Source organism: Apis cerana, linkage group LG13 (assembly GCF_029169275.1).
Source record: "Apis cerana isolate GH-2021 linkage group LG13, AcerK_1.0, whole genome shotgun sequence".
In the NCBI taxonomy this organism is placed as follows: domain Eukaryota; kingdom Metazoa; phylum Arthropoda; class Insecta; order Hymenoptera; family Apidae; genus Apis; species Apis cerana.
Genome location: NC_083864.1, coordinates 9531672 through 9555900, shown reverse-complemented (window position 1 = coordinate 9555900; position 24229 = coordinate 9531672). Strand labels below are relative to the sequence as shown.

Below are 24229 nucleotides of genomic sequence, written 5' to 3'. Positions count from 1 at the left end.
CTCTGTATACATGGAAAAATGCACGGCTTCTAATAGGAACCTAACCGATGACTGCGTGGAAATTGACTGCTTTCCGTTTTCCTCGAGGAAGAACCCGCTAAAATTATCGAAAACAGTGTGTCTCCCAATTTTTCTTCCTATTAGAATTTTGATAGACAGGAATTTTTTCGACTTGTGCTTATTCGTTACGATACGTGACGAGTTAGGTGACGCGAGTTGAAAAAGGGATTATAAATTGTAAAAGGAAGAGATATCGTTGTGGCAAATTGAATTCCATTTTGTTCCGTATGAGATATTTTCTCAAATCTTCGAGCCCGTGAACGTCGCGCAAATTGGTAATTACTTTTCCATCGCTTGCTAAATTTCCATCGTCGCGAAAGTGGCGGATTAATAACCATCGATTAATTCCAAATTAGATTGATCTTTAACAGCCGGTCCCAGGGATACGTTTAAGTTGCCGTTAGGTGCACTTATATGGATGGCTGTTACCACGGTACGGCATAAACTGTGCGGTAATCGGTTTAGTGGCCCTCGCTCATGGTCGATCAGGTATTTAGCAGAGTGCACGTTGTGATGGGATTACATATGATTCTGACACTCGAGAAATGGTTTACCGCTTCGACGTTTCAATTTGTCGAGAAAAGGGGAGAAAAAAAAAGGAAAAAATACGATCAAAAAAATATCAGTGGATCCGCCTGTTGGAAATGTTATATAACACTTGTAACAGATTTATCAAATTGATGATGCTCCCTCGTGTTTTATCAGAGTCATATATAATTATTTCAGCTGTTCTGTTTGATAAATAATAAATTGATATATAAAGTACAAGTTTATTGTGTCGAGAAACTTGATTTTTTTAATGTGTTATTTCCTGTTTGTTATTAATTACATTCAATAGCTTTACAACAAGGGAGAAAAGAAGTTTATTTTTCGCGGTGAAAAATTTCTCGTGATCGATTTAAAAAAAAATATCTTTGCAATATCTTTCTCGTATCGATATGATAAAGTGTACGAGGAATTCGGAATGATTATTAAGATTCCTCGTATCTTTGCCTTTTTCTTTACACAATTGATAAATGCTCACGTTACGTGTACTTTTTTCAAATTATTCGCTCCTCTCTCCCCCTCCCTCTCACAAAATCTCACAATTTCCTTCTAATATCATAGTCAAACAGACGAACCACTTGACACCACGGCAAAATTCCTCCCCTTCCCCTCTCTCTGCCCAAGAAAAAAAAGAAAGATCCGTAAAAAACGATTACGATCTATTCACGATTTACGATCCATCGTTCCCCCTCCCCTCTTTCCCTCCCCCCTATAAAATATTTGCAGTTCTGAATGAAATCTGTTGGTAAATATCACGCAAAAATCTTTTCAATTCTGTTTCAGCGGGGTCCAATGGGAACAATGGGGAGCAACGGTTCGAGTGTCGTCTCGTCTCTTGGGAAAAGTGGAAAGAGTCGAAAAGTAGGATGAACCATGCCTCGGCAACGGTCTTGATTCCTTTTGGCCGCCATTTCTAAGTGGCATCGCAGAGCTTCGCGTGAGTTCTTCTCTCCGTTCTTCGCTCTCTTTGCCTGCACTTTCTTTCTTTCTTTCTTTCTTTCCTCTTCCGCCCGCCAAAGATGTCCCTCCTCTTACCTCTCCATCGCCAGCCCAGCCCAGCCTATTTTTTCCGCGGCTTCTTCTAATGGCCTCTCTCGAGGTCTTATCGGTAACTCGTTCCCTCGAATCTTTTCCTCGATGAAGACTCTTCCCGCCTCTCTCTCTCTCTCTCTCTCTCTGTGTGTCTCTGTTTTCCAGCGCTCTCTAGCAACGTGGTGACGCTGTTGCATAAAATCTGCGAGGAAGGAGGGAAAGGAGAGAAGGAGGAAGACGAAGAGGATGATGGGGCGCCACTGTATAAAGCATCCGAACGTTACGGACGGGCCTGACTCTTTGCTCTGCCCGTACCTTTTTTTCCACTCTGGGTGAGCAAAGTTTCAGGTGTGTCCGTGACAGTCTCTATCCTCGCGCGATCAACATCCTTCGGCAAACTTGGACGATCTGCATCCGACAGAGAGTGTGCTCGTTCATCGATTGGAAACATCGACGATTCGAAGTTGTGTGTGATTGCAAAATTCTGTCGCGTTTGATGGATCGTGTATGAATGGGCTTGATTGTGAAAATAAGAAAATAATCTTTGGTATTGGGGAGTTGCGGATTTGTGAAACTGTCCAATGTCTGGTGGAATCGAACTTTTTGGATCGATTTGTAGTTTTGTAGAGAATATTTGCTCGAGGATTGGTCATTGGAATTGTTGATCTTGACGAATTTGTCAGCAAGTTTTATAATTGGGATAATTTTGATAAAGAAAATGGAAGAAATTTTAAATCGGTTTTAAAAATTAAGAAAGATGGATAAATTTCGAGTAAAATAATGAATTTTAAATATGTATTGGTGATGGAATGTATAAGAAACGATATTTAGTTAAGAATTAACTAAAGGATAACACGGATGAGGTACGCGAATATTTTCATGGCAATCATCGTATCCTCGACAGTACTCTTACGCCTGAAATTTGCTTTTTACCTGGCCCTCGTGCTCTCTTACTTTGAGAAAATAAAGGTGAGCAAAGTTTCAGGTGTGTGAGTGCGTTGGAATCAACAAATAAATCCGGATGTTGATGAAACGTTAAGGCAAAAGTTTCTGAAGTTTCTTCAAATTTTATTAGAACGATTTTATTTACTTTATTTTTATTATTTAAAAAATTTTATAAATATATTTATTGTATTTTTCCCAATTAAAAAAGTATCGATACACTTAAAGTCTAATGAAAAAAGAAATAAAAATTGTATTAATATAAAAATCAAGTAACGAATATATCATTATTGTATTACAGTATATCCATCGTTATTAAGAAACATAAATTAATTTATAACAATGTTGTTTTATAAAAAAAAAAATATATAAGAAAAATTATTTGTTATAGTATTATATATATCTCAACTTTCTTAAACATAAAGTTGTAGAATTTAAATAAAAAATATAATGTTATATCATATATAAAAATGTATTATATATCGTTCGAATATCCTTTTTGATAATCATAGTGGATAAAACATTATTAGAAAAGATTTATATTAAATATTTGTAAAATATTTGTAATCTTGTTATAATAAATATCGAATAAAGTATATTGACGCATTCATTTGCAGACATTGCATAATATTTTCACAGATATGTACGTTATATGATAAATGAGTCAGAGGAAAATTAACTTTGGCGAATTGAAAAACTCTCGGTGCCGCAAGAGATGCATCCAAGACATAGTTAGTCTAAAATTAGCAATGAAGTTAGACAGGTCTTGGAAAGACTAATAAATCAAGTCAAGCGTTACGATCTGGTTTCCGTCAGTGTCAGGCTTCCTCCAATATGTACATATAAATCAATAACAGAGTAGTTTAAACCCATCCCAATATAATTCATGGAGTATTAATTTTATATTTGAAGTCTTATATCTAGAATAATATCAATAACGGAATAATGTAATGAAAATTTTGAATGTATAACATGTTGTATGAATGATATTCATTTATTATTATTGGAAGATACTCTAAGTACTACAATAACTCTCAATTAAATTATTCCAAGAAATTAAATTTAAGAAAATTCACTGATTGAAAATAATTATTAATACAAAATAAAAAAATAATAGATAACTAAAATCAGAGGACTTTACTCGAGTCAAGCTATCGTTATCCGTTACTTAAAAAACGATTATCAAACAAATTATTCATCCAATAATATTTAATCGTCTTCGCTAAAGTAATAATGACGGGGGACAACGATAATCCGGCGAATTATTTCCATTTAAATACGAGTTTACCCCAGGCAATTAATTCATCAAAAGAGTCGTCCCATCACCGGAAGGGGGCGCGCAAGAAGTTGTTAAAACTTCTAGGTTTATGCTCGCCCTCGCTATCTTTCTCATTCTCTCTCTCTCTCTCTTTCTCTCTCTCCCATAACCTATCAACACGAGATTGTAACCGCTCAGAATAGATGAACGATGAATCATGGTTGTAAAAGATTATAAACTTTACAACTCTGTTCAAGGAAACTGCATTTTTTTAACCTACACACTATTCGATGTTGTAAATAATACTGATAATCAGAAGAGCGAGTTAATTAATATTTTTATGATAATATTACATTTGGAATCGCAAATTTTTATACGTATAATATTAGATTTGACATCGAGTTTGAACCATAATACATCGATCTGTTATCGCGTGTTCGAAATGTAAGTATTATTCGTGATAAGAACAATCCGAAGTGCCCAGACTTTATTCCAACATTGGACGAGAGTGTGTGCGCGCGTTATCTGTTTGCACTCTTTATAGCACTCTTTTTTCAACGGTGCTAGATTAATTAGAAAAGTTGATATCTGATGAATTCTTTCTTTTCCTTGATAATTCGCCGCGAATGAATATAAAGAATGAAGAGGATCATTTATGCAGGTAGTTATATTCGATTTAATTGTTAATAAATATTGATGATATTAAAAATTATGTAGAGGATAGAAAAAAATTATTCGTTAACGCAAGAATAAGTAATAAGAATAAAAATTATGGGATTGCGATTCTAAACGATATATTTATTACATGTTCTTTAAGTAAAGAATCTCAACTTTTAATCCAATCTAGAATCGTATAACATGGTTATGTGCGTAGTTACAAAGTTGGTAGCTAGATTAAAAAATTCTCTAACCTCATATAAAAGGAACATCCCAGTGGCTCTAAAAAAAGATGTGCTTATAAAAAACTATTTCCAGACACGTGTCGTCCATGACACCATTTAAATTTTCCTTTGAATACATTTTCGTGTCCTCGAAAATATTTACTTGGCTACTTTATTAGTTCTTTTTATATATAAAATCTGTCTAACCGAAAAATATATCCATTATTTCACGTATCACTATTGTTACATCATATTCGCAATAATATTGTTGTTAGAATTTTACCTGTGTCTCTATAAGATTTTATCTTGATAATTTTTCCATAAAAAATGTTATGGTTAAATGTATATAAGATATATGTAGGATTTAACAAAAAAAGATCCAATAAATATCCAATTAATACTATGTGTGATCAAATAAACGAAAAATATAATAATTTGTGTTCCCATATTAAAATTCTTGAATTTAAATATAAAAAAAAAAATCCAATGCTTTTTTCCATCTTATCATTCTATAAAAAACAAATTACAAATATTATCTTAATCAAATAATTATATTAATAATCTCTAATAATAATCCTCCTCATTTTTTTCGTAATAAATAAATATTTATTTACATCACTACATATTTCTTTTTTTTTCACAACTCCAAGATAAGTCTCGTGATTCATATGGTGAACGTTCAGACCAATAAAATAAACGTTGGCCAATAAAATTAGAAATAAACCTATCCTAATGCACGTCTCCCGCAAAGATACGTATATCTTCTGTTTATTCCTTCGTAAAATTTCCCAATGCAATAAAACGGATCGGTCGGCAAAGGGTGGATGGATACACAGATACGTATCCGTGGTGGACAAAAAATCGAAAACATCATAGACCATCGAAGGGAAGCATAGAAGATCACGATCGTAACCAGAGAATAAACCGCAGATCGACCTTTGTAGTAGGAGTTGGTTTTAACTTCTGTGCTCAACTCTCGCAATAACATGGGTCGAGATTGAGAGGGAAACAAATGCTGTGACTGTTCGTCGGCAGCATATAGGTGATCGGTGAAACGATAAACCTGAAGCGCATATAAGTAGCGTGGTAAGCTTTGCGCAATACCTTGTCACGACAGAATGGATATCCGTTGCGCAATATCTATAAATAAACTAGGTCCATAGAGAGAGCATAATAACGAGCTCCTGGATTGCACGGGACAGGAATAATAAATCTACGTTTAGATTGGCAAATTTGCAACAATATGCTCCATTCCAGGTTCCAAAGCTCGTTTCTTCCGCGCGTTTCACAGTTTATCGCGGATAATTTGTCGACTGGTTCAAGCGGCACGGAATATATAAATCTATCTCCCCCAACTACCCGTGCCTGCTGTCTGGGTTGTTTGTAATGGGGAAGAGGGGGTAAATTAAAACCTTAAATTACGAGGGATTAATTGAGCCCTTCGTGGCAACTGATAGACTTTAACATTTTTTCTTTCCTTCTTTTTTTTTTTTTATCTTTTTGAAATCAATAGAAATTTCTATGGATTGTTCGATAGATTAAATTAATGATAAAATGATACAGTGCATTCCATCTTGGTCTTATCTCATCTAATGCAAATTTTAATTATAATTTAATATATAAACCTTGACGGATTTTTTTGTATATTAAATTTTGTATTTAAACATTTTGAATGATATACTATATGAAATAAAAAAAAAATGGTAATAAATGAAAATAATTTACAGAAAATATTGAAAATAGATTGTTTGCAAATGATAGATATAAATCAATTTTCTTGTGAGATTTTATTATGTGTCTAATAATTAGTTAAAATTTTCATTATATGTAATCAATTTTATTATATGAAACACAATATGATTAATCAGAAACTATGTTGTTAATAATGTGACTAATAATTTTCTGATTTTAATTATTAATGCCAGTTTTATATACGTATACAATATAAAAATGATTAATATGACACGTTTTATTACTGATTTATTTACAAAACTTTTAAAACTTTAATCATATAAAAAAAACATTTTAAATTCTGAAATATTTAATATTTATTTTATTATATACATTTTTTTAGAAAAAAAGAACTTATTAACTATAAATTATATCAGTAAATTTAAACTTTTAATTTTTAATTTAAAATTTATCCGATTAAGTTTTACTCAATAATATGAATAAAAATTCAGATACTAATATTTATAAATAATATTAAAAAAAATATATTTATAATTTTAATTGTATTCTTTATTGTATACTTCTATTGTATATTTAAAAAAAATAAATTTTATTGAAATTATGATTACTTTGAAAAAATTAATTTTTATTGTTTATTTTACAAAAATTATTTAATTGCAATTATATATTATATTTATAGATAGATATAGATTTGTTATTCTTAATTTTTCCTTTCATATTTATAATAAAATAAAAATACATTAAATAAAATATAATTAATGAAAAAATAAATAAAAATAAACTCTAGCTAGTAAAATATTTTCATAGTTGGTAAGAAAGAATCCGACATTTTGTATGTACATTGAATTTCGCAACTAATCTAGGGATTTTATTATTTGTTCATAATTTTATCTTAATATAACCTGGAACAAAGAGTTAATTTTCGCAAATAAAAGTCAATAATATAAGATTAGAAAGTGTAATTCTGTTAACAATCGAAATTAATTTGCTTTATAATTATAAATGATTACATTATAATCTTAGCATTCATGCAATTACTTTGTGATCAAATATAATTCGAAATGTAATGAATTAATATAATGTCATTTTTGCACATTATGTTTATAAAACAATATAAAATAAGATTTTGGTAAGTTTAGATTTTATTGGAATAAAAAAATATTTGACATATATAATAATTTTTGCTTATTTATTTAATATTTAATATTTAATTTAACATTAAAAATTATCAATAAATTTTATTTATATATTGTATATTATATAATGACGTAATTTTTAAAAATACTTTTATTATTGTAATACTTTACTCTACATTTAAACTATAATTTTTGTCTTAAAGTTATAATTGTATAATATTGTAGAATATTCAAAATAAAAATAATAAAGATAAGTTTTTAATCATGGAATCAAATGAAGAAAAAAAACTTTCATTACAAGAACAAGACTCGACCAAATTGTTGAGTATCAATTCCAAATTATATGCTGAACCAGAAAGCCATTTACAAAGTCTTGGTTTTATCATAAATAATGGAAAACCTAGATTTAAATTAGATGAGGAAGCACCTTTGTATTCTAAAGCAGCAGTATCAAATTTTTGTGATGTTGATTCAGATGATTCGTTGTCATTTGTGGTATTGGGTAAAGACTCGTTAAATTCTATCCAACAATCGTCACTTGCATCGTATGTTGATATTCAACAAAAGTGTATGTCTATTGTATGTATCTATTAATTAACAGAATTGCAAATTAAACAATTATCTTATTGAATAATTTTACATTCAGGACTATAATTCTATGATTGCATCATGGGATACAGCAGAAGTACATAAAAAATTAAACGAATTATTACAAGAAAACACAAAATTAAAAGAAACATTGAAACAGAACAATATAGCAATGAAACAACAATTTAATGTTTTAGCTTCTTGGCAAGAAGAAATTATGAGACTACATCAAAATCATAAAAAAAAGTTTGGTGAGACTAGAGAATTAATAAACTATCTTAAAAAGGAAAATACTGAATTAAAAATGAAACTTGCTTCTGGATTAACAAGTTATATAGAAACAGGATGTGAGGTATGATGCATTAAATTATATTATGTTTCTATTTTATATATTTGTCATAATTATTCTTTTATTAGTTTCTTGATGTAAGTGAAAGACAAGGCGATACAAAAGAAAAAAAGATACTTAGTTTTGAAAGTGAATTCAATAAATCAGTTTTTCATGAATTGGAATCAATATTGAATGAAAATAGTGACAAAAGTATGTCATCATCAAAAACTGCAACTTCTACTCAAAAAATTCCAGAATCAGATAAACAAAATGATGATAATAAACAATTATTGGAAGGAGAAAGAATTGCATTTAATAAGGAAAAAGAAATGCTTGAAGAAGAAAAAAAATTACTTGATAATCGAAAAAAAAATCTTGATATAGAATATAAAAATTTAAATGATGCTAAAGCACTTTTACAACAAGAAAGAATAAGTCTGCAAGAAGAACAAACTTCTTTAGATCAACAGAGTCAATTATATGAAATGCATTATAAAAAGACATTAGAAACAGAAAAAAAGAAATTTGAAGTAAAATATGATCAATTAATTACTGAACTTGGTATCATGCATCAAAGTGTGGAAAAAAAAGAATCACGTATGAAAGAACTAGAGAATGATTTAACACGACATGTAAGTATTGATCATTAAATATTGAATTTAATCAAAAAAAAGTCAACAGATATTTTTAGTAATAAATATATAAATAAATATATAATTTTTAGAAGGAAGATATTAATTTATTACAAACACAGTTAAAACTTTATGAAGAGGATTTTAGACATGAGAGAAAACTTAAAGAAACACTATTAGAAGAGAAAAATGCATTAAATGCGGATTTACAAAAACAAATAGAATTTAATGATCGTTTACAAGAACAAATTAACTCTCTGTATCCGATTATACCCGGAAATCAAGTAAGTTTTTATTTATACTTATAATATATAATTTATTATATTATATTAAGTTAAATAGATGTAATAATATTTCGGAAATTATCATATATATATATATATATTTAATTTTAGACTAGAACAACTGAACTACAACCACCATTGTTATCATCATTTTCATGTCCAAAATGTGAATGCACATTTAGAAATATGAGTCAGTTGGAAAATCATATTACTCATTGTATAAGTTTAGACTAATATAAAATCTTAAAATATTTTGTTAATTGTATGTATAATTGTAGAAATTATATGTGTTATACATAAAACTGTTTCCAACAAAAGGAAAAGCATATAAATTTTATTGTAATAAATATTGTAAATAAGATAAAATAAAACAAATTAAATTTTAGTATTAAAAAATTTAGTATTAACGAAATGCATAATTTATTTTAATTTAATTTTGAAAATATTTATATAAAATAATACGATTTCTTTATGATTTACTGCAAAACTCAGATATGAACGTATTTATAAATTACATATTCATAAATTACGAATAAATTAACATTTTCTATATAACTTCAAATATGATATTTGAAGTTATTTTTAATAAATTTATTAAAAAGATAATTAAAAGTAAATTTATGGATTTTTAAATTTATAATTTATAAAAAGATAATTAAATATTATTCTAATTATTTATAAATTAGAGAAATATCGGGATATATATTTTTCTAGACATGTCTTATATTTAAAAATTATAAATAATTTTAATAAGAATTTTTTTTATATATTAATTTATATTAACGATAATCCGATTATTAATTTAAGTTTTTTATTAATGTAAAAAAAAATATATTAAATGAATTCTAAAATTTTTAAACGAAAAAAAAATAATACTGTTTTTATATAAACTTATTAATATTTAATTAATAGTTGAAATTGAAAAAAAAGAAGATATATATAAAATTATTATTATATTAATAATAAAGAAGATACATACGTGTATTTATAGTAGAAATATTCTTGAAAATGAAGTCCAAATTATTTCTACATTATTTCACACAAAGTTAAATAAGTTTAGCGCGCGCGATAGAAAACTGCTTCTAATGCATCTATAGATGTCACATCCGGTTTATTTTTAAAGTCAAAGAAAACTTTAAAAATTTAATCATAACATAAATTAATTAAATATTGTATGAATATTATATTTTTTTGATTTCTATATTTATTCTGAATATATTTCAAATTATAAATAAATTTAATAAAAAATTATATATCTTCTTTATATATATATCTCAATATAAAAAATTTTTATGTTGGTATTAAATATTTTCATTATTTATTTCCTTAATTTATATTAATAAAATAATTTTTATAATAATATTTAATAAAAATGATAAACATATATTTGTATAATCAATTAATTTTTGATAGAATAATTACAATAAAATTTGAAAAAATTTGATAATTTCATAACTTTTATTACATTGGCTACACTGTCAAGCTTTCAAAGTTTAAACTATTTTCCGTTTAACCGATCGCGGTTAAATATTTAATATAGATAGATATTTAATTAAAGACGTTTGTGAAATAAATGTGAATTAAAATGTCGTCTTTCCGACAACAATATAAATCAATTGGTACCAAAACTGTAAGCAAGAATCGTCTTATTCGCGCTGAAAAACATAAAGATTTGCGTAAAGTTCATAGAGCTAATACATTCAATGAAAACAGAAATATATCAATTACCACAATGAACACACAAGCTGAAGGTTTGTATTAAATATTATATAAACTTAATAATTTATCAAAAAGAAACGTTAATATAAATTGATTAAAATTTAATTTCAGAAGATCGTATTAATAAGCTTAAAAAATGGAAAGCTGAGCGTGAAAAACAAAGAAAAATTGAACAAAAAAAGAAAAAAAGACCCTTTGTAGTAGGAATTGTTCATCATAAAATATATTCTCCAATTAATAATTGTAATGCTGTTCCTGTAACTAAAACAACTAAAACATGTGAACCAGTTCCAAAAAGAATTACACGTGCAACAGAAAAGAGACTAATGAATAAAGCAATTACAAAAGAAATAGATAAAACTTCACTTAAAAATTTAAATGTTTTAAATAAAAATCAAGAATCTCAGAAGAAGAATAAATCTTTTGCTCCTGAAGGTCACAAATTTAGAGCTCCATCTGGTTTGCTTCATATACCATTATATGGCAGAGAAGTCATACAAAGTATGTCTCCTGTCAGAATAAGTCAGATAATGAATACATCTTCAAAGACACCAAGAAAAAGTAATAAAATTAATATTTCACAATCTATAAAAGAAGATATAAAAGAAGATATACCAGGAATTGATACAAAATTAATAAGTACAGATATAGAAGAGGATAGTTCCATAGAATCTATATCTTTACGATTATCATCTGATGAGAAAGAGAAACTTAATATTTCTTATACTATCAGTGATAGTAATGATATTAAAGTAATGGCTAATAATAGTATGAAAGAAGTAACTTGTTCTTCAGAAAATAAAACATCTCCATTAAAATCAATAAATTCTCAATGTGAACCAGCTTTCTTTTCACCTCATATAGTTTCTAGTCGCGGAAAAAGTAATGCCAGGAAAGAGCAACAATTAAGACATGGATTTAGTCATTCACTAAATGATGATATTCCTACAAAAGATAATGTCATGAAGAATTTAAATATTTCAGTTGAAGAAGAAGAACGTACTGCACAATATTTTCAATTTCTTTTGAATAAAGAAATAGATAGATTGAATGAATTATGTGAAAAATGGATGAAAATTAAGGCTGAGCCTGAAACAATCGAAGATGGTCAATATGAAATAAATCAAGCAATTGGACAAACAAATTTGTTAATAAGTAAAAAGTTTGAAAGATTTCGTGGATTAGTTGCTGATTGTGAAACAGGAAGAGGAGAGATGTTAGTTACATGCAAAGATTTGCAAGGTTTTTGGGATATGATGTACATGGAAATAAAAAATTGTGATTTAAGATTTAAAAAATTAGAAAAACTTCGTTCACAAGGTTGGAAAGAAGAAGAAATAATTATTGTTAAACCAATTATTAAAAAAAAATCTACTGTTAAAAAGAAAATTGTATCTACCAAATCAAGTTCCATTAGAGCTATTTTAGCAGAAAAGAAAAAAAATATGGCTGAAAAGATGAAAGATAATAATAGTACAAGTGAACTTGAATCTAATTTGAATCATATCCTTAATAATGAATGTAAAACCATTGAAAATCCTAATATGTATTATGAAAAAAAATCTATATCCATTGATTCTAAAGAAAATAAATTTACACCTGTAAAACATAATAAGAGATCAAGTTTATTGCAAAAGGTACAATTATCTGATTTATCAATGAAAACAAAAAGTCCATTAACAATGATAAAAATAAGTCAAATGTATAAAGCACCAAAAATACAGTTAGATGATTCAATATCCTATATTAATTCTAATCAGACACCTGGTAAAGGTATATTAAAACAACGAAAAAATTTAAATGAAATGGAAAGTCATACAAAATCAATAAATAAAGTTAATTTTGATGATCAAATGGCTTTAAATGAAATATCACCTAATGAAACAGGGGAGACAAAAATTAATTTAACCAGAGTATCAGCAATAGATAGTTTTGATTTGAGTAATTCTGATGAAATAGCAATTAAAGTAGAAAGAAAACTTCTTTTTGATGATACTAATTTTAATGATTCTCTAAATGATGTTAAAAAAGATTCAGAAAATAAAAGTATTGATGGAACACTATCATCAATAAATATAGGAGCACTTACACCTTTACAAGAACAAAAAAATGTTAATGAAACATCAAAAAAAATCATAAAACAAAATGCAATTGATAATGAAAATGATGTGATATTAAATGAAACTTTAACATTAAATACAAATATTAATTCCACACCATCTAAAGAAATTATTGATGATAAGGATTTAAATATATTAAATGAAAAATTAGAGAAGAATGTTTGTATAACTAATAAGGAAGAAATAGATGAACATAATGGAAGTATAAGAGTTTTAAGAAATAGAATTGTTACCTCAACAGATACACCTAGAGCTAAAAGAAGATCTTCAAAGAAAATATCAATTAATGAACAAGAACTGGAATATAAAGAAAATGAAACTCCTCTAGAGAGAAGAATAAGAAGAAGTCGTGTTAACATCAATACTGGGGAAAGGAGAAATATAGAGTTAGTGTGTTACAGTTGTAATGATAATAAACATTTAGAAAAGAGTAATGACAAAAGAAAATCTACTAGAAGTGTAAAATTTTCTGGTATTAATAATTCTAAATAAAATAATATTTTTTCTTTTTAATACAATATTTAAATGAAAATATTTTATTTTTTAGATAAAGAATCTAATGATGGAACAAACAAATCAATCTTACCTTTAACTCCTCATGTTAGAAGGAGTAAAAATAAAAATAAAAGAAGTACACTTTTAGAAGACTCTATTTCTTTGGAAATAGAAGAGAAACGTAATAATTTTTAAAAATTTTTGTTAATTCGAGATTTTATTTAGATATTTTATATTTATATATGGCTATAATTTCATTTCAGCTCCACAACGTGTTAGGAGGTCACAAAATAAAAAATCTTCAATTTAACATGTAGTAATATAGAAACTTGTATGATTAATGTACAAAGGTATAAGTTTTCATGATTTCTAATTTTTATACATGTTAATTGTTATTTTTTTCTTTTTTTTTCCACTCTCAAAAGTTTAAGATACAAGCATGGATTATTTTCGTCATAACTATTTTTTATAATTGTTTGACTTTCATATTTTTAGATTTAATATATATGAGATTAAATATCATTTAATTAAACGATATCTTTTAATAAAAATGATAAATTCACACAAAAAAATTATGTATATTGTAAATTTGTGAGTGTGATGCGTATGTACATATTTATAAAATTTTTATAATATGTGTACACTATACATGACATTAGATATTGATGATTAATAATTGAATTTCTATTATGATTTAAAATACAATTAAAAATAGATTTAATAATTTTTTTATCATTTTATTTTTTTAAAATTTCATTTTGTAAATGAAATTTATGCAAATGAATTCAATATCACTTATTTGAAAAAAATTAGAATTTTATACAATAAATTAGTTAAATTAAAACAATAAATATAATAAATTAGTTAAATTAGTTATGACATAATTCAATTAAATTAAATAAACTAACATAAATGCAAATTGTATTTCTATAAAATTGTAAAAAATATGATAAAAAGAATAAATCTAAAAGAATGGAATTAATTTACGTATCTAATACTTATTAAATTTACGTAATTAAATATTTTTTATTATTCCATATGCTAGAACAAACTGTACAGAATTTTTAATAAATAATATGCGATAAAATAATATATGCGAATAAATATTTCTATAAGTTATCCTAATGATGTAGCTAATGATAAAATAAAAAATTTAAAAAATTTTTTAAACAAACGTGAATTTAAATAATTTTTCATTAGATTTGAATGGAATTGGCTAGAATAATTAAAAAGTTATTTTACATAGGAAAATAAATAAAAAACATAATTAAATTTTTTTTTGTTTAGTTTGTATTTTCGTTAAAATCAAAATTAAGTACAATCAATAACTAATTAAGCACTCATGCATTCGATAAATTATAAAATTTTATTTTCTCAAAGATGAACTTTTAAATAAAAAAATATATTTTTCATGTATTTTTGCTTAAAATCATTTTCTTCTTGATTGTATCATTCTATAAATATGTGTACATATCTTTTTTTATGTAAACTATTCGTTTCTTGTTTTTTATGTGATTGAAAATAAATTTATAAGTTTAAAAAGTAAAGTGAATATTTAAATACAATTCAAATAGCGAAATAAAACATTTTTTTCTTTTTCAATTGACTTAATGGAAAATAAATAATAATTTTAATAAAAAATATAAAAATATAATATTGCATAATATATAATCTATATAAAAATAATTTTCCATATAAAAGATATACATTGTCTACTTATATGTATGTATTGTGTGTATTTATATATTTATATATATATATATATATATATATATATATATATATAAAACATTTAATTCTTTAAGAATTCTTTAAGAGAAAAGTTTTTAAATAAAAAATAATGGTAAAAAAATGAATTATTTTTAGAAAAAAATATATAAATATCTGTTTATTTTAATTATGAAAAAATTATAACATTAATATAAAAATTAATAAAAAAATGTTCAATATTAAAGTAGAATAATATTATAATAATTATTTACAAATATAGGATTTCTTTTCAAATATTAAGTGCAAATTATTTGTATCATTTTTATTTGTAAGCGACAATGATTGTCATGATGATTCAGCTCACAAGTTCCACGAATGAATGTAACAGAACCGAAAATTGAGCCTTAACAAAGGTAGTTGAAATGCAAAATAATTCTTAAGAGATTGATAACGCATGCCAATCATTATTCATATTTATTCACAATCAAAAAAGTGCTAACTTTTCAGTGGCCCATCTATTATGTCCAACCAATAGAAAATAAATTAAAATTTCATTTGATTAAAAATTATATTTTATATTTTTTTATTTTTAAATAAGTTATAATATTGTAAATTGAATTGATTTCACTTGATCTCATTGTTATATATGTAAAATTATATATCATATGTATTTTTTTTATAAATTATTGTATTTATTATATAAGAAAGAGTAAAATAAAATGGGGTACTGTTTTAGAATGAACACATAGTATTAAATTTTAAGACAATCATATGATTATTCTATTAAATATCATTTGAATGAATTTAAAAAAGAGGATTCGATACTTTCGAGTATCGATATGAAAATATCATTTTTTGATTCACAAGATTTATTTAATAGCAATTAAAGTTTTTTCCCTTATCTAATGTTTTATTAACAGAAAAAACATTTACCCCGTTTCATCCTACTTCTTCTCCTCCGACCATTACAATCATTAATAATTAAAACGTGCGAATGTTTATGTAAAATCTGAATGCACAAAATACTAAAAATAGTCTAAAAAAATTTAACTTCGCACGAATATTTACAATCTATTAATAAAATCACAAGATAAATGTAACAACCTCGACTGATAAAAAGCAAAAAAAAGAAAAAAGAAACTGTCCAACGAAACACGTGATGAAGATTCAGCGAAGATACGCACGTTATACTGGTCCGGAGGCAAAAGACGTAGTGGCAGCGTACCTAGCGATTCGTTGTGGCGAAGCCGTGTCGCGAAAACACAGCGTCGACCGATAAACACATCGGAGAGAATAGACGCGGAAAAAAAGGCGGCAGCGACGAGAGCAGAGAGCAGAGGCCGGCCGGGTCGCGCAGTTGCGGCACGCAAGCACGCCGGAGCGGAGCGCAACTTCGTGCAAGTGGGTGGGAGTTGCAGCCCTCGTAAGTCAAGAGAGCGAAGAGTAACCGAAAGAACGGGCATCTACTCAGTCTGTCCGCGGCCGTCCGTCAAGCAGACGTCTCCGACTCTTGTGTGTGCCCCCTCCCACTTCCTCTCGACGTTTCCTAGGTCGAGTTTCATCCGAGTTTCCCCGCAGTGTCTCGAGGACCTCGTGGATGGCACATGTAGCCCTTCGCGCCACCCTGACGCACACGATTGCCATCGGATTTTGAATTAATATACACGTTTATGACAGTTTCTCGTGTTGGAACTTATGTATGCACTTAGTGGATGAGAACGATTGAGTGTGATCAAGTGGGAAGACCAAGTGTGACCATGTGGTACGCGAATATAATCGCAGGCTTAATTGGCCTGATCTTCGTCGTCGGTTTACCACCGTGGTGTTCGGATGCGTTTAATGTCGAGACGAAACATTACGCTGTATATCGGAATGAGACCAGATCTATGTTTGGATTCGCTGTTTCGGTGTACAGGGATAGATACGGCCGAGGATGGTGAGTTTTTGGTTGCTTTTTACTTCTGATTTTTTTTTTTTTTTTTTGATATATTTTATTCTAGCATTAGAACTACTATATATATAATGAGTTTATCTAAGTACTTTAAATATAATTAAAGTTATGCCATAAAATTGTTCATTTCTATCTTATCTTAGTAAAATATTAATTTTATTAAAAAAATTCTTATGTACTCTAATAATTGTAAAAGAAAAAAAGTAAAATTTAATATTTTGACAAGTTTGGTAATTTTAGAGTTATATATCTTGTATTGCTATTCAGTTAAATAGTTGCATAATAAGTCTTTTTTTGATGACATAATTCAGAATTTGCATTTTTGAGTTAAAAATTGTTGCTCATATTTTCTATTAATAGAATCTTGTTTTAGAATATGTTTTCATGTTTTCAATCTCTTATTTTAATGTTTTTATCATAGAACACAATCGAAAATCATTGTTGAACGTTTTACAATCTGAAAATGATTGAAATCGTGAAAATTATCGTGAAAAATATTTATATATCTAGTATCAATAATTTAGTAATAATAATAAATTAATTGACAAGTTACATAATTTTTTTTTATATAAAATAATGCAGTCAGCTGATTTTTATCGAATCTACTCTTAATTATGTTTGTGATTTTCAAAAGTATACAATTCATTTGATATTTCTTGGAATTTTGAAATGTTGAGCAGTTTGTTTATTTCAAAGGATACGTTTGAAGGAAGCATTATGAATGCCGAATATTTACTTTGAAATTTTCAATTCAAATTTTGCAGGCATATAGGTTTTTAATGAATATGTAAATACAATTAGTATTCATATTAATATTTAAACCTTCTTCTATCTTTGAATTTATTTAAGATAAATTATAATATCAACAAAATTTGAAATAAAATAATGTTCGAATATTAATTTAATTCGAATAATTGAATATTTAAGATAATTATATAATTATGTGAATCACGAGAAAAAATAGAGTAAAATAAGAAAATATAGATATCGATTAATGATAGGTTAAGTCATCAGTTTCTGAATAAACGATACGTAACACGATGACTCAAAATCATATAAAAGTTTTTACGTCTCACGTAAATTCAACTAACAATAAATTATTATCAAAACTTAAAATCGAAATTTATTTTTAATCAAACTCTTTGAGTTTTTTTTATTGAAATCATATTAAATTATATAAGAAACAATTTTCTTAATTGAATAATATCACTTTGAAAAAGTGAAATGAATCCTTATTTAAAGTTTCAATATTTTTATTATTTTATTTTTTAATACAAATTTTTCTTGTTGAAAAAATTGCTCTATTATTCATTATTTATCCATATACTTTCTCAATAAAAAATCTTTCATTAAAAGATTTTTCAAATTAGATCAATTCCCTCGGCGAATGAAAATTTTTGTATCGTCAATTATCGCCACCTGTAATTTTTCTCAAATTTTATTTTTTACAAACATAAAATGATATTAATCATATAAATGACCGAGTGTTTTATAATATTTCGCCATTACAATTCTTATACATTATCCAGCCAGATCAAAGATTATTTAGTTAAAAGATAAACTTCGGTTCCCATCTTTTCTAATTATGGCCTTCGTCGATTCACAGGTTCGCGGTATTCGTATACAGTGCCACGAATTTCTTCATTGACAATCAATGACCCACATACAATTCCAGAAATCCATTAATCGAACAATTCGTACCTCTGAATCACGGATTATTAAGAGTCAGCTGTTGATTTTGTCGTACGTGTCTACTATGGCCGTGAAGAAATGCGGTTCCGCTGGCGGAAGAAACATTGAGTTACTAAGTAAGTGCTATTTCCGTAAGGCGCACTTTCCTTGTTACACTTTAAGTCAGATTAGTCAAGCTTATGAGGCGTTTCATTCCGTAATAGTTACTTCCGAATAGAGGAATTTAAAATTTTGTGGTTTAGGTTTTCAAGGAATTAAAATATTAGCGAAGCGATACTTTTCACTCATAAATTATAAATTATTATTATAAATTTGTAATTTTTCGTCTGATAATAATTTTGATCGTATTTTTCGCGAACCGAATTAAATATTAACTCGTTGCAAAAGTTAAAAATAATTCGAATAAAGTTACTTTAAATAATTACTTTATTAAAATGCTGGAATTTGTTTAGCTATTATGAATCCGTTTCAATAGTACAATTATTCGCGATTATTATTACGTTTTGAACAATAAATTATTAAAGTAATTTATGGAAGTAACTTTACTCGTAACTTCAACTATTAAATTTTGCCAATCACTGATTGCAAAGTTCTTTGAGTTTAAGTCAAGAATGTTGAAAATTTTAAAAGTCGTGCTACTCTATAGGGATCAATATCAGTAAGCACGAAACTAGAAATAGAATTGCGTTACCTAGCAACTGTTGTTTCTTTTAACTAAAGAAATATTTAAAGAGTTAAGAGTAAATGGTAGATCAAGTCTATCTAAAATTATTTGAATTTGACAAATGGAAATAGAAAAAATTAAATAAATATACGCGTACAATAATTGTACACTCATAGTTCATAACAGTAAAAAGTTATTATTTGAAATCAAGTCACTCGAATCGCATATCTTAACTAATCTAAAACGAGGTTTTATATCGCGCGAACGAATGCAAGAATAAACGTGGCGTCAAGATATGAAATGTGAAAGAATAGCGCGATCATATTTTGCCACGCAAACAAATACTTCTTTTCGTGTACGGAAATAATCATTTTATCGATAAATTTTTGAAAATAAATTTTTTCAAATAGAGAAATTTTCAAATTTTCAAATCAACGATCGCAATGAATTCAATGGATGTGTTTAGATTAGTTTATTAACTCATAAAATGGTAGGTACACCCACGAGTTTAGGACGACCACGCTCTCCTTTTAAGTCCTCGTCCCAGAAACCAACTAGCAAAGTGACTTCTGCTGTTTCGTTATATTAGCCGAATAATGAAGCTCGATAATGAAATATCGACTCTGGTTTGCCCACGATATTTTCGAAAGCATGTAATATCTTCTGTCGCTGAATAGGCGTTGAATCATATTGAGGTTAGGATCGATTTCTCTAATTATTGGTCATTACAAATATATTTCGATTGAAGTTTCGATGAATTTTTTAAACGTGATTCAGAATGATCACGTTAATTTTAGATTTAACGTCATGGGATTAATTGCGAATCTTGAGTAACCACTGAATGTTGGAATTTTAAAGATAACGGCGGTATCGCAAATTTATAAAAGTCTTTTTAAAATAAATTCAATCCCAAAGAATTTCATACTTTCTTTGAAAAATTATTAATCGATTTCGACCAAATTGATCGATTATTTGATCTCGAGCTATTAATTTTGTTCCGTACTTCGTATTTTATACGATATGTAAAAATATGATTTATACGATGTGTAAAAGACTAATTGAAATTGAGTAATCCAATTGCGATCCAAATTATTAAGGTATTACGTATGACTTAATAATAGCAGTTGAGAATCAATTTTGATTAAATCGTAATTAATCGATATTGATCGCGCTATAAATTTTTCTGGAAATTTAAATCGAAAAAAATAATCGAAGTTAATTATTTTAACGTATTACGATATCTACAAGATTATTTTTATTATTTACATTATCCATGAATCACGTTTTTCCTTCGAAAAAAATATTCGAGAATATTGAAGAAACTTTTCAATCTGGACTCGAATCTATTCAATCGATACATTCGATCCCATCTCCACAAGACAAGATTCACTTCATCGATTTCTCCGTGACACGGCGATAGTTGAAGGGCAGGCCCCCGGATAACAGGTGCTCTCGGTAGACTTAGAACCGTTCTCCTTTTATGTCCCCTTTCGAGAACAAGGCGAGTCGGTTCTCCCGTTTCATTCGAACGCTCGTAACTGTTCTCGATCCTTTGGTGACGATAACCTTTCATTTGTCCATGATAAATATAATCGACCGAGTCATCCCCTTCGATTATCCCTTTTTCCGACCGATAGGAATTCATTCAGATTATTACGAGATCCAAGAAGGAAGGAATATTTACGCGTCACGAATTATTTTTTATAAATAATTACGAACAATTCTCAATTTCTTGAAATGGAAATATTACGAAGAGACGAATGTTAAAAATGTCCAGAATCGTGAATACTTTTGTTTGCTCGCGAATAAAATCCGTTTGATAACTTTCAAAATTATATAGACTTTCTTTTAAATTTGCGCCAATTCGAATTTACCGCGCAAAATCCCGACCTCCATTCATCGTCCCAAATTTCGAAATTCACAATCTCTGCACATCTCGACACACATAGATGTTCGCTTTTCGTTTTGATCAAGAGCAAAGACTTCTTCGTGAGTCACGCGGGCCACGAATAAACGTTCCTGCCCCCGCTCCTCGGGCGACGATGGATATAAATAATGTAGACAGAACGAGGAAACGCGAGTAAAGGGAATCGGTTACGTCTTCGTGAAAAATCCGCGTGAAAGGTCAGTCTGAAATCTATCAACCACGTAATTTATTTGATTCTAATAGATATCGAAGTCTTCACACAGATGGTAGCGTTTTTATTAATTCCTCCTCCTCCTTATTTTTATCAATTTCGCCTCCATATTTTTATCAATTCCTCCTCCACCTAATTTTTATCAATTTCTCCACTTCCTTATTTTCATCAATTCCTCCTCCTTACTTTAATCAATTCCTCTTCTACTCCAAATTTATCAATTCTTCTAATGAACGTGCGTAGATGTCCGATCTTTTTCTCTGTGCGGACAAACGTTCGCTCTTCTTCTAATCTCTCTCTTCGAGGTTGCGGAATAGATGGGCGCAAATACTATTTTGTTGAACAATCGTGATGCAAGTTCAATACAAGTTAACAATTCGTACGTTCGATATGGAGTAATTGCAATTCCTATTTATCAAATTTATTTATTCCTCCTCCTCCTCTTTTTTATCAAATCCTCCTCTTCCTTATTTTTATCAATTCCTTCTCCTTATTTTTATCATATTTATATTTATCTTTCTTATCGTTCTTATATTGAACTTGTATTGAACTTGCGCCAGTTGTTCCACAACCCGAATAGTATTTGCGCCATCTATTTCGCAACTTCGATGAGAGAGATTAAAGAAGAAGCGTATAGAGTTATACGTTTACAGTATAGAGGAAAAGATCATCTATGCGCATTCACCATAGGAATTGATATAAATAAGGTGGGGAAGGAATTGATATAAAAAAGGTGGGGAAGGAATTGATATAAAAAAGGTGGGGAAGGAATTGATAAAAATAAGGAGGAGGAGGAATTGATAAAAATAAGGAGGAGGAGGAATTGATAAAAATAAGGAGGGAGAGGAATTGATAAAAATAAGGAAGAGGAGGAATTGATAAAAATAAGGAGGAGAAGGAATTGATAAAAATAAGGAAGAGGAGGAATTGATAAAAATAAGGAAGAAGAGGAATTGATAAAAATAAGGAGGAGGAGGAATTGATAAAAATAAGGAGGAGGAGGAATTGATAAAAATAAGGAGGAGGAGGAATTGATAAAAATAAGGAGGAAGAGGAATTGATAAAAATAAGGAAGAGGAGGAATTGATAAAAATAAGGAAGAGGAGGAATTGATAAAAATAAGGAGGAGGAGGAATTGATAAAAATAAGGAGGAAGAGGAATTGATAAAAATAAGGAGGAGGAGGAATTGATAAAAATAAGGAGGAGGAGGAATTGATAAAAATAAGGAGGAGGAGGAATTGATAAAAGTTAGGAGGAGGAGGAATTGATAAAAATAAGGAGGAAGAGGAATTGATAAAAATAAGGAGGAGGAGGAATTGATAAAAATAAGGAGGAGGAGGAATTGATAAAAATAAGGAGGAGGAGGAATTGATAAAAATAAGGAAGAGGAGGAATTGATAAAGAAAAAGAGGAAGAGGAATTGATAAACAAAAGGAGGAAGAGGAATTGATAAAAGAAAGGAGGAGGAGGAATTGATAAAAATAAGGAAGAGGAGGAATTGATAAAAATAAGGAGGAAGAGGAATTGATAAAAATAAGGAGGAAGAGGAATTGATAAAAATAAGGAGGAAGAGGAATTGATAAAAATAAGGAAGAGGAGGAATTGATAAAAATAAGGAGGAGGAGGAATTGATAAAAATAAGGAGGAGGAGGAATTGATAAAAATAAGGAGGAGGAGGAATTGATAAAAATAAGAAGGAGGAGGAATTGATAAATTTGATACTAGTTGCAATTACACCATATCGAACGAACGAATTGTTCACTTGTATTGAACTTGCACTGCGATTCAATATCTTTTCTTTCTTATTTTTATCAATTCCTCTTCCTTCCCAAATTTATCAGTTCTATTTCTCCTTCTCTTTATTTTTATTAATTTCTCCTGCTCCTTGTTTTTATCAATCTCTCTTGCTTCCCAAATTTATCAATTCCTCTTCCTCCAAAATTTATCAGTTCTATTTCTCCTTCTCTTTATTTTTATTAATTTCTCCTGCTCCTTGTTTTTATCAATCTCTCTTGCTTCCCAAATTTATCAATTCCTCTTCCTCCTCAAATTTATCATTTCCTTTCCCTCCCCAAATTTATCAATTCCACCTTTTCCTTATTTTTATCAATTCCTTCTCCTTATTTTTATCAATTTCTCTTCCTTTCCAAATTTATCAATTTTTCCTCCTTATTTTTATCAATTCCTCTTCCCAAATTTTGTTATATGATCGTGTTTTTTGGCTGAATGAATTCGAGTACAGTGCCCGTGCGACCGTTCATTCGGATAATTGGATTGGACTGGATAATTTGACAGGGTCGAATGATTTGTGAAAGGGCTTCTCCCAATTGCCTAGTATTTGATTGTTGGGCAAGTTT

General features: G+C 28.1%; 3 protein-coding genes and 1 long non-coding RNA gene across 9 annotated transcripts in view; all 4 read left to right on the top strand.

Moving 5' to 3' along the window:
• LOC108004032 (uncharacterized) overlaps window positions 1-3176 on the top strand; it is a 78175-nt gene extending 74999 nt beyond the window's left edge. For 3 of the 4 annotated variants that reach the window (XR_009832470.1, XR_009832469.1, XR_009832467.1), the window contains one exon: window positions 1390-3176. This is a non-coding gene — a long non-coding RNA (uncharacterized LOC108004032). The remainder of the gene's footprint in view (window positions 1-1389) is intronic. The other variant, XR_009832468.1, reaches the window with a different exon arrangement.
• Window positions 3177-7233: 4057 nt separating this feature from the next.
• LOC108001133 (NF-kappa-B essential modulator) lies at window positions 7234-9778 on the top strand. Its single transcript, XM_017061996.3, has 6 exons — window positions 7234-7540; window positions 7773-8126; window positions 8194-8487; window positions 8553-9098; window positions 9191-9382; window positions 9494-9778. The coding sequence occupies exons 2-6, from the start codon at window positions 7812-7814 to the stop codon at window positions 9614-9616; spliced, it is 1470 nt and encodes a 489-aa protein (XP_016917485.2). The 5' UTR covers window positions 7234-7540; window positions 7773-7811; the 3' UTR covers window positions 9617-9778.
• Window positions 9779-10847: 1069 nt separating this feature from the next.
• Window positions 10848-14105, top strand: LOC108003982 (disks large-associated protein 5-like). 2 transcript variants are annotated; one of them, XM_028669838.2, is made up of 4 exons: window positions 10848-11133; window positions 11216-13693; window positions 13769-13897; window positions 13980-14105. In XM_028669838.2, the coding sequence occupies exons 1-4, from the start codon at window positions 10968-10970 to the stop codon at window positions 14024-14026; spliced, it is 2820 nt and encodes a 939-aa protein (XP_028525639.1). In that variant the 5' UTR covers window positions 10848-10967; the 3' UTR covers window positions 14027-14105. The 2 variants fall into 2 exon arrangements, with proteins under 2 accessions (XP_028525639.1, XP_016922069.1); XM_017066580.3 differs by having other exon boundaries at window positions 10849-11133; window positions 11213-13693.
• A 1897-nt stretch (window positions 14106-16002) lies between these two features.
• The window catches only part of LOC108004014 (integrin alpha-PS2), an 80833-nt gene continuing 72606 nt past the window's right edge, over window positions 16003-24229 (top strand). For both annotated transcript variants that reach the window (XM_017066633.3, XM_017066632.3), the window contains exon 1: window positions 16003-17362. In XM_017066633.3, coding sequence (XP_016922122.2) covers window positions 17139-17362 — 224 coding nt within the window. In that variant the 5' untranslated portion in view covers window positions 16003-17138. The remainder of the gene's footprint in view (window positions 17363-24229) is intronic.

Excerpts from the sequence above, each read along its gene's own strand:
- LOC108003982 (XM_017066580.3), top strand. The coding sequence starts at position 10,968 with ATGTCGTCTTTCCGACAACAATATAAATCAATTGGTACCAAAACTGTA. Across the intron at positions 11,134-11,212 it reads AATGAACACACAAGCTGAAG|AAGATCGTATTAATAAGCTT; the intron begins GTTTGTATTAAA and ends ATTTAATTTCAG. Across the intron at positions 13,898-13,979 it reads TTTGGAAATAGAAGAGAAAC|CTCCACAACGTGTTAGGAGG; the intron begins GTAATAATTTTT and ends ATTTCATTTCAG.
- LOC108001133 (XM_017061996.3), top strand. The coding sequence starts at position 7,812 with ATGGAATCAAATGAAGAAAAAAAACTTTCATTACAAGAACAAGACTCG. Across the intron at positions 8,488-8,552 it reads ATATAGAAACAGGATGTGAG|TTTCTTGATGTAAGTGAAAG; the intron begins GTATGATGCATT and ends TTCTTTTATTAG. Across the intron at positions 9,383-9,493 it reads CGATTATACCCGGAAATCAA|ACTAGAACAACTGAACTACA; the intron begins GTAAGTTTTTAT and ends ATTTAATTTTAG.